At 49.9% G+C, this 10548-nt stretch overlaps 1 protein-coding gene across 1 annotated transcript; it reads right to left on the bottom strand.

The window, feature by feature from the left end:
* Nucleotides 1-664: 664 nt before the first annotated feature.
* SENP3 (SUMO specific peptidase 3) lies at nucleotides 665-9607 on the bottom strand. Its single transcript, XM_059907901.1, has 11 exons — nucleotides 9374-9607; nucleotides 7807-8532; nucleotides 5343-5582; nucleotides 5134-5245; nucleotides 4596-4743; nucleotides 4419-4466; nucleotides 3930-4007; nucleotides 1819-1956; nucleotides 1549-1632; nucleotides 1380-1430; nucleotides 665-922 (listed from the first exon to the last, which is right to left on the bottom strand). The coding sequence occupies exons 2-11, from the start codon at nucleotides 8519-8521 to the stop codon at nucleotides 812-814; spliced, it is 1725 nt and encodes a 574-aa protein (XP_059763884.1). The 5' UTR covers nucleotides 8522-8532; nucleotides 9374-9607; the 3' UTR covers nucleotides 665-811.
* Nucleotides 9608-10548: the final 941 nt, after the last annotated feature.

Below are 10548 nucleotides of genomic sequence, written 5' to 3'. Positions count from 1 at the left end.
AATCAAGGGCCATACCCCCGGGCTGGAGGGAGAAAGGATGAAGGAACTGACTTAACGGGCTTAAGAGCATTTGGGGTTGCTGTCATGAATCCTGGTGGGCTCCCTTAAGTATGTTCTGTTCCCAACTTCAGCACCTCTCAAGCTCCCATATTTTTGAGGCTTACCTACTCTCCCTCCTTCCAGCCCTGGCTCCCCCTGCTGGGGGATTCTTTTGGTTGAAGACATGGTCTTGGCACTGTCTGAGCCACGGATGGAAAGCTGGCCCCCCGTAAGTCTCAAGATCCATGAAAGGGTAGCTAACAGCATTGACTGGAGGAAAGCCGGAGAGATATCCACTAGTTTGAGGCCCCTTAAGGAAGACCACCACTATGTATCTCCAAAGGATCCTTTATTGACCAGAGAAGGACCATGGTATTTAATATATATATATATATAAAAAAAAATTTGAAGATCTGGCAGGCAGTAATCCCGTTGCCCGCCCACCACCCCAGCACAGATTTTCCTGCCCCCCCCCCGCCCTGCACATGGAAGGGAGATGACTGCCCCACCCAGGCCACAAGGCCATACTCCCCTGTAGACAGAAGGAAAAAGGGGATGTTCCATGGCTAACCCCTGAACATCAGAAATCAACAAATGTTCTCTCAAAGAAAAAAAAATACAGAAATCAATTAAAACATTTAAATATGAAAATCCAAAGGGAATTGGGTGGGAAGAGGCTAGAGACAAAGGGAACTGGAGTTTCTTGGGAAGAAAGGGTCTCCCATGTCCCCCTGCCCATTAATGAATGGGCTTGAGGCCTGGAATACGAGGCTCACACAGTGAGTTTGCAGTGACACAGCTCCTTGTAGATCTGCCGACGAAGTTTGGGCATGTCCTGCTGAGTGAAGCTGAATGGCTGAGACAGGGCCAGGTGCTTGCAATACTGGGTGTTAACAAAGCAGGCCATGAGAACCATCTACTGAGCATCCCCCCCAAATCAGGACCTGTGCTACATATTTTGTATGATACACATCTCACTGGATCTTTCCGAGAACATTCCCATTTCACAAAGGAAGCCAAAGTCCCATAGACTGGGGCTCAAAAGAAGTCTGACTCTAAAGCCAATGTTCCTATTTGGTACATGAAATACCTAGTGTTAACAGAGAAAATACTTTGCATTAGGGGATCAGGAGGCAGCTGTATCAGGGCCAGAGACCAAGGACCACACACCCAGTCCCAATGCGGTATGGAGAAACCAAGAGAGGACAATGAAATCAGGGTTTCTGCATTCTAACACAGAAGCTTACTCCCGCTCCCTAAGTGGCTGTGAGCCAAATGAGAGAGGCAGAACAGCTTCCCGCCTCCCTCGCAACTCTTTAACCCAACTGGTATCTGCTTACCTGCAACACAAAGGCGCCGCAGTCACTGTCATTATTCTGCCTGGCCACATTCTAGAGAATAAAAAGAAGGTAAGCCCTTCTCCTGGAGGAGACCCTACACGTATGGCTTCAACTTCTGCCTCCTACCATGCCCCCACCCCCCCCCCATAACCCTCCTCTAGAAACTGACCATTTTGAAGTAACCTTTCCAGCCCTGGTGGAAATCCAGCCGGTCTTTCTTCACTGCCTCTGCCTGTAGATACTTGGCAATATGCTATGTAGGAGGAATGAAGGAGGAAGTGATGCCTCGACATTTCCCAACTGAACCCAAGTTGTGGTGGTCACAGGCACCAAGCCCAGGTTGCTCCTCAGAGACCCCAAACCCACCCTTCTGCCTGAAATGCCTTGCCACTGGATCTCCTCCCCACATTCTGCCCATCTTTCCCGTTCCCTCTCAAACCTTAGGGCAGCGGCGGTTCAGGGTGCGCTGCGAATCAAAATAGGTGATGGTGCGCCGCCTCACGTCAACAGAGATGAGGGACCAATGCACCTCCAGGTGGATGGGGATTAGCAGTAGCTCTTTATTGAAGATGTCCACCTAAGGAAGCAGTGCTGGAGGTCAGGTAAGACAGCACAGGAATCCTGCCTATTGCCAGGAGGGTTCTGAAGGAGGAGCAGGCAAGGAGCCAAGTGGGAGAACTCAACACCCAGCCCCTGGACTGTGAGGCAAGGCTCAGCATCTGGATGTCTGGATTCTTGGGCTTAAGGAGGAAGGCAGGACAGAGGAGGTGGTGCAGAACAAACACTCGAGAGCCCAGGACAGGGCCAGGTACTTTTCACACATTAAAGGTACAAGTGCTTAGTAGCTAAGAACCCAGGCTCAGGATCCTGGAGCCAGACTCTCAGGGTTCAAAGCCAGCTCTTCCATTTACTAGCGTAGGACCACAGGCAAGCTACTTAATAACTCTCTGTACCTCAGTTCCCTTTTCTGTAAGAGGGTGAAAATAACAGTACCTACCCTCACCTGTGTGTTATGCAGATTAAACTAGTTAATATCCATGATACACTAAGAACAATGCATGGCACCTAATAGATGCTCAATCAGTTAACGCTCACAACAATCCTCTGAGAAAGTTCACATCAGGAAACTGTGGCTTGGAAAAGTAAAGTAACTTGCTCAAGGTCACAGAAGTAAGAAATGGCAGAGGTGGGATTTAAACACCGGCATACAGAAAGCCAAGTTCTTTCCACTGCATGTCACCCTGCCTCTACCAGAAGAAGGCCTGCCGGGTCCCTGAGGGTGTAAGCTCTTGAACCTGGAGACAGGAATTAAGAAATGCTGGAGTCGACGGCCCCACCTCACTGTAGAAATTTCCTGGCCTTTGAATCAGAGGGCAGGTAAACTAACTGGACAGGGGAAAAGAACTCCCCCCCGCCCCCACCGCCAAGCCGGCTCCCCTACATCCCTTGAATCTTATCTTTTCTTCATTTCTCATGTCCAATCCATCAGAAAGTCCTACTGGTTCTACTGGCAAAATTTATCCTAGATAAAACTACTTCTATTTCTGCCTTTACCCCTCTGGTCCAAGTTTCTCATCTGGACTTCTCGGCTACTTCATTTAGCCTGCCTGCTTCCACTCTTGCCTCTTTCAATCTATCATTGAAACAGGAGTTTAAAACATGAGGCACTTCCCACCCTGCTTAAAACTCTTCAATGGCTTCTCAGAACACAAAGAATAAGATCTACCCTCCTTCGGGACTTGCCTGGTGGCGCAGTGGTTAAGAATCCACCTGCCAATGCAGGAGACGTGGGTTTGATCCCCGGTCCGGGAAGATCCCACATGCCGCGGAGCAACTAAGCCCGTGCACCACAACTACTGAAGCCCGCGCACCTAGAGCCCGTGTTCCGCAACAAGAGAAGCCACCGCAGTGAGAAGCCTGCGCACTGCAATGAAGAGCAGCCCCCGCTCACCACAACTAGAGAAAGCCCGTGCATAACAACAAAGACCCAACGCAGCCAAAAATAAATAAATAATTTAAAAAAAAAAAAATCTACCCTCCATGCCTCACATTATCTACTCTCTGACCAAATTTTCTATCGTTTTCCCTTTGCTCACTCTACGCCAACCACACAGGCCCTCTGACCCTCAAACGTTCTTTCTCACTTTGTGTCCCATGTACTTGCTGTCCCCTTTGCTTAGAACACCCTTGCCCCAGATCTGCACAGGGTTAGCTCCTTGTCATTCAAGTCTCAGCTAACAGAGAGGCCTTCCCAGACCACCCAATCTAAAGTACCCACCCCCATGCTACCACATTACTGTTTTAACTTGTTCACAGCACTTATCACTAGCTGAAATTCAACTTGCATATTTACTCTCACCCCATAAAGGCAAGAAGTTTTCCTTATTTAACACTGTATCCTTAGTGCCCAGAACAGCACCTGGCACACAGAAAACATTTAATAAATACTTGAAAGTTTGAATGAACAGGGTTGAGGAAAGGGCTCACAGGAAACAGAACTCTTCTTTAGAGGCAAGGTGTTACACAAGTAGATGTGAATTCATAACTCACGTTTTTGGTCCACCTTTTCACCCCATCATAACCCTTGGTACGGAGTTTATCATAGAAGAAACTGTTGAAGAAATGCACCTGTGCCAATGATACAAAAGAGCTGGATGGAATTAAAAGACCTCAGGCCCTTCTGCTAAGTGTCCTCTCCCCAGCCCACTCCATTTCATTATGGCTCTAAGGACTGGTTTCAACAAACTCTAGTCCAACTCACTGAGGGTAAAAACACAAACTATTTTTAACCTCATCTTATAGCTTCCCACCCCAATCTGTGGGGTTAGCCATAGGGGGAAAACACTACAGACTGGAGGAAAGGACTAGAATTGTTAAGTTCAGGACCAAGATTACAGATTTGAATTGAACTACCTTCTATTGCCTCTCCCCAGAGAGAAAGACCCTCTTCATGTAAAATGGAAGAGATGAACGGGACTGAAAAAGCTGCTTAAAACTGCGGAAGTTCTTGCAGGGACTGAAGTATCTGGTTAGGCCTACCTTTTCAGGGACCGTGTCCATGACGAGGTCTCCATACATGTTCATCACCTGGGGAGAAGATGGGAGGCCACTTGCCATGGAGGGTGTGGCATGGGTACAGGGCTCCCCCATGCAGAGGGCCCCAGACACCCTGCTCCCTGAATCCCCTCTTGGGCCTGTTTTTGCATGCCTCCTTACCTGGTCATTGAGCCAGTTCTGTCCATATAAGGTCCCCAGGTCGTCCATGGTCAGCACATGCCGCTTATAGGCAACTCGGAAGCCCCTCACCATGGCATTGCCTGGCATCCGCTGGTATGACTGGATCAGCTGCAGCACCAGGCCCTTCCTGGGTAGGCCAAGGGTGGAGTCACACAAGAGACGAGGGGGCTAGGGCACACAGAAGTACCTTCTACTGCCTAGAATAAGAATCTAAAACTAACCTTTTTTTTTTTTTTTCCTTTTTTTTGGTCATGGGTCCTTTTGAGGACTTGCTAAAGGCTTACTCCCCAGTAAGAGGTACATGAATACTTAGGTACACGTGGTATTTCAGGGTCCCACGTAAAGCCCCTCCCTGTTGGCTCACAGGGGCTTGGCGCCTTGCCTGCAGATTCCTCCCCTCCGTTCTAGCTCCCTCCTCCTCCCTGACTACATCCCTAGGGGAGAAAAGGCAGCAGCATTCTCACCCCATCTCCCCGGTCCCAGCCCTCTTCCAAAGAGCATCTCTTTCATGCCTCACCTGGAAGGTGTAGAAAACTCCTGCTGGAAAATGTCCTCCAGTTTCTCTACTACCTCATCAGTGCTGAGGGGGATGAGGCTGCCGTAAGTTTGAAGGAATTCATCCAAGATGCCTGAGTGGAGGAGGGAGAGAGGAGTGAGGTAAGGCCTCTGGACTCCGATCTAGGAGTCAGCTGTGGGAAAGAGACTAGATCCTCTAGGGTTCCTTACTCTGCACACAGGTGACATGCTCCTCCCGCAGGGGGCTGTGCTGGCCAGATTTCTCCCCAGTCCGCTCAGCCTCTTCTGCAGTGCCCAAATCTGAGCCCTGAAAAAGCTCCTGGGCCACATGGTCCCCGATGCTGCACACATTGCTGATGAGGATGCTGGCATCAGGGGGTGCCAGACTTCGCTCCCCTTCTGGCCCAGGTGGTCCCCCAAAGCCGTTGGGCAGAGTACAAGAGAGGAGGCCTGCAGGGCAGGGGAAACAGAATGGAGGCAAGAAACTGGCTCAGATCAAAGGCCAATGGGAAGATTAAATGATGCACACAAATTATAAGACCACAAAAAGGATGAATTGGAATGAAATCTACCAATATAAACTCTAAAGGATGAAAACCCTAAAGCATGAGATAATTATGTCCAAGAGGTTATAAAAGACAGGAAAAGTTACTACAGGCATACCTCAGAGATATTGCGGATTCACTTCCAGACCACTACAATGAAGCGAATAATGTAATAAAGCGAGTCACACAAACTTTTTGGTTTCCTGGTGCATGCAAAACTTATGTTTACTATAATCTATTAAGTGTGCAACAGCATTATGTCTAAAAAAAAAATGTACATACCTTAATTTAAAAATACTTTATTACACATGAAAAGATGCTCAACATCACTATCAGAGAAATGAAAATCAAAACGACAATGAGGTATCACCTCACACCAGTCAGAATGTCCACCATCAAAAAGTCTACAAAAAATAAATGCTGGAGATGGAGAAAAGGGAACCCTCCTACACTGCTGGTGGGAATGTAAATTGGTACAACCACTATGAAGAACAGTATGGAGGTTCCTTAACTAAAAACAGAACTACCATATGACCCAGCAATCCGACTCCTGGGCATATAACCGGAGAAAACCATAATCCGCAAAGATACATGTGCCCCAGTGTTCATGGCAGCACTATTTACAATAGCCAAGACATGGAAGCAACCTAAACGTCCATCAACAGAGGAACAGATAAAGAAGATGTGGTATATACACACAATGGAATATTACTCAGCCATAAAAAAGAATGAAATAATGCCATTTGCAGCAACATGGATGGACCTAAAGATTATTATACGAAGTGAAGTAAGTCAGACAAAGACAAATACCGATATCACTCATATGTGGAACCTAATTTTAAAAAAAAGATAAAATGAACTTACTTACAAAACAGAAACAGACTTACAGATATCAAAAACAAACTTTATGGTTACCAAAGAGGAAACAGTGGCAGGGGGAGGGATAAATCAGGAGCTTGGGATGAACATACACACACTATTATACATAATATAGATAACCAACATGGATACACTATAGAGCACAGGGAACTCTACTCAATACGCTGTGATAACCTATATGAGAAAAGAATCTAAAAAAAGAATGTATATGTATAACTGAATCACTTTGCTGTACCCCTGAAACTAACACAACTTTGTAAATCAATTATATGCCAATAAAATAAAAATACTTTTTAAAAAAATACTTTACTGCTAAAAAATGCTAACTATCATCTGAGCCTTCAGTGAGTTGTAATCTTTTCATGGGTGGAGGCTTCGAAATATTGCGAGAATTATCAAAACGTGATACAAGCATGAACTGAGCAAATACTGTTGGAAAAATGGCGCTGACAGACTTGCTCTACTTGGTGTTGCCGCAAACCTTCAATTTGTAAAAAATGCAATGTCTTTGCATTGCAATAAAACGAAGCGCAATAAAATGAGGTATACCTGTACTCATACAGGAGGAAAGCAAGAAAACACTAGGATTCAGAGAGATGTAAATTTCAGAAATATTTCTCACCACAATATGCCTAGCACCTAGCATAGTACCTGGCATACAGCAAAGGCTCGATAAATACTCAAATAATTAATAAAGAAATAGAAAGCCTGCCGCAACTCAGACCCAGCACAACCAAAATAAGTAAACAAACATTTTTAAAAAATAGATAAATAAATAAATAAATAAAAAGAAAGCCTGAAGTTGTTTAGTGGGGTTCTCCGAAAGAGAAATACTCTGAGTGAGAATGTCACACACAACTGTCCAGGTGATGTACTCCACTACTCAGAAAGATCCCATCCCACCACTGTAAGAATGGCACCCTCTAGAAATGTACACGCAGGGGCACTTTTCCTGAGAGGCCACACGAAGAGGGACTTCAAGCGGACATGACTGACTTTTCTAAACCGCGACTCCCTTTCTCATCTATGCACAGGACACCTACTTATGGATCCTGTATCCCAGCCTTGACTCTCTTCCCAGACTTAGTTCCTGCTCAAAGTGGGGCTGAAGACATTTCACTGCTGTCTGGACCCTCCCTCTCTCTGCCCTCATACTTTCCTTAAACCCAGTTCTCACCACAGCAAGAGGCTCCTGGTCTCCCAGGATCTTAGCTCTCCCCATGCCCTCCTCTACCCCATTCCCACCTTACCCGAGTCAGGGTCCAGAGGAGACTTTGGAGTCCACCTTAATCCATCTTCCTCCATGGGGGGCCCAGAGGGCACTGGTGGAGACCCTCTCACCCCATCCTCAGCCATGAGAGCACCTAGCAGACCCAGCCGGGGGGGAGGTGGTCCCCGGGGGGAGTCAAAACGACAGCAGGGGGATGGCACCTGTGGTGTCACACCCCCTTCCTGGGGTGAAAGATGGTTCTTGGGGTGTGCAAGGCTCCGCCGCCGGCCCCGGTGGCGCCCCCAAAGCTTCCAGTGGAATGTCAGCGAGGTGCTTTTTGAGTAGAGCAGCATCCGGAAGGCTCTCATAGCTCTGCGACGGCGCTGTGAACACGTTTTCCGATGAGCAGGGCGGGGAGGGCGAGGCCGCTGGGAGGCTCCCAGCTGACCCCATCTGGGGGGCAGCCTCCAAGCTGCCACTTCCTCTTCCTCATCTTCCTCCTCGTCGTCTTCTTCTTCTTCCTCCTCTTCACTAGCTGAGGCATCAAAAGAGGGCCGAGGGACAGGAAGGCGTCTGGTTGGCACTGTGGTCCCTGACCCAGGATCTGGCCCAAACCCTCCACCTGATTTGAGTCGGGGTTTGGGGGGTGGGGGCCAACGAAGACGCTCCCGCCTGGGACTTGAATAAGCTGGGGCTATGCCGGGTCCAGGAGGCTCAGGCCCCCAAGACCCGGTCCCTTGTATAGTCTCTTTCATCTTCCAGTAACCTGTAAAACAAAGGTTAGAGCGTCAGAATCCAAACATCCTACACCCCAGATTCTGCCTCTCTTCCTCAGCACGCCTCTTCTGCAATCAAATGCAAATAAACTAAGGAAAAGAGAAAAAACTTAAAAACTCCTAACTTCATATCTTTCTAGTTAATATGGTCCACAAGGTGCCCTTCAGAGTCTGTGCCATCGTCTCTCTCCTGCCCAGATAGAGGCAAGGAAGAATGGCTAAGCGGCAGGCCTCGAGGTTCTTATTTCTCAGATCCCCAGATCAAACCTAGTATTTTCAGGCTCCACTTCTCTATTTTAATACCACCAAGGATACCCTAGTTGAGAGCCTAATAAGGGAGAAGGCTCAGTACGGGAATCCTGACATGGTACAGAGATACCTGAGAACACAATTTCCGCAGAGAAACCGTGATTTATAGTGGGAAGAGAGTTCTCCATCACCGTGGAATGAGTGGGGTGTGTGGGCATGCTCAGGTAGTCTCAGGAAGGAATGGGGATACCAGGGCTATGGTTCAGGTCGTAAAATCTAATGGAAAGGGAATGATTTTAGAGGAAACTGAAACAGAACCGAAGCGGTGCTGAGGCAGCCGAATCAAGGCGCGCTGGGACTGAACTGAGCCGAGCTAGGTTGGCCCAGCCCCCTCTCCTGCTCCGTCCCGGGGACCAGAATGCGTCCCAGCACCGGTATGATCCTACAGGTTCGGGCGGCTCGGAGTGCAAGGGCCTTAAAAAGCCCCTTCGAGGGCCTCCTGAGCACCGGTTAGGTAGGAATGGGGTCCAGGAATGGGAGAGGCCGTGGCAGAGCTGGGGGGAGGGGAGGGGGCGTCCTCACCGGGAGCGGGGAAGCCGGGCGGACAGGCCCGAGGGCGGGCGTCTCCGGCCTCAGGCTTCCCGGCTCATCTCTCCGGCGACGGCGGCTGCCCCGCCACTCCTGCTGTCTTCAGGCGTAGCCGTCTCAATTCAGGATTCCAATGCTTCTGGGCCGCGCGCCGCACCGCCGAGCCACCCCGCCGCGGCCGCCTCTCGCTCTGCTTCAGCCTCCACCTCCACCACCTCCCCCTCCTCCTTCCCCTCCCGCGAGCCCCAGGCCCACCGGCGGTGGTGGCGCACAATTAGTACGTCACAGCCGGCGAACAGCGCCGCCGCGGCCACCACGCGCCTAGTCCCGCCTGCGCGAGAGCGCAGACGCCACGGGACCGTCCCGCCCACGATCCCACGCCTGCGCACACCCGCTTAACCCGAGCCGTGCCGGGCGGTGCTTCCACTCGCTCTTTTGCGCCTGCGTGTCCCGTGCCGCTCTCCCGCCCTCCGCCCCCGCGCTGCGTAGCCCTGCGCTCCACGCGCCGCCGGGCTTGAGCTGGGGTCCCTGATGCCTGGGTGCAGTGAGGCGCCTCGGTCCAGTGAGGCGCTTCGGTGGAGGGCCGGGGGGACCGGGAGATCCTGGTACGGGGACGGAGCTGAGGCACAGCAGCAGGGGAATTGGATCCGAGGTTCCATTTATTCTCTTTTATTTTTTAACTTTAGGCAGGGCTTGCGCAGAAAGGAGAGATCAGAGGAGTGAGACAGGATCAGGACTAGGGCGTACGATTTATCCGAGGCTCCCCGGCTCCCCTCCCAGTCCAGAGAGGCTTAGAGTGGCCTGCCGCGCCAGGGCAGTGGAGAGCGTGAAAGGCAAAAGTTGGCACCCGAAGAGTAATGATGTGGCTGCAAGGGGACCGTCGTCGTTGGGCACCTTCTGCAGACGGGCGCATAATAATTACACCTCTGGAAACAGTGATGGAAACTGGGCCCCAATAGATGGAGAGAGGAGAGTGAAGATGAGGCTTCTTGTGGAGTGGAGAGGCAGAGGATACCTAGAGAGGTGTGGTGTAAAGAACCAGGAGTTTTCCTGCGTGGCGGAAGGATTCGTGGCCATCTGCCAACAGGCAGGATCGTTGTCTCAGATTGCCGCTAGATGGTGGTGCTGTTCTGGAAGCATTCCAGTGGGACCCAGAGCAAGTCTAGACA

This window comes from Balaenoptera ricei, chromosome 20 (assembly GCF_028023285.1).
Source record: "Balaenoptera ricei isolate mBalRic1 chromosome 20, mBalRic1.hap2, whole genome shotgun sequence".
In the NCBI taxonomy this organism is placed as follows: domain Eukaryota; kingdom Metazoa; phylum Chordata; class Mammalia; order Artiodactyla; family Balaenopteridae; genus Balaenoptera; species Balaenoptera ricei.
The sequence above is the reverse complement of the archived record's forward strand: the minus strand, read 5'-3'. Positions and strand labels throughout refer to the sequence as shown.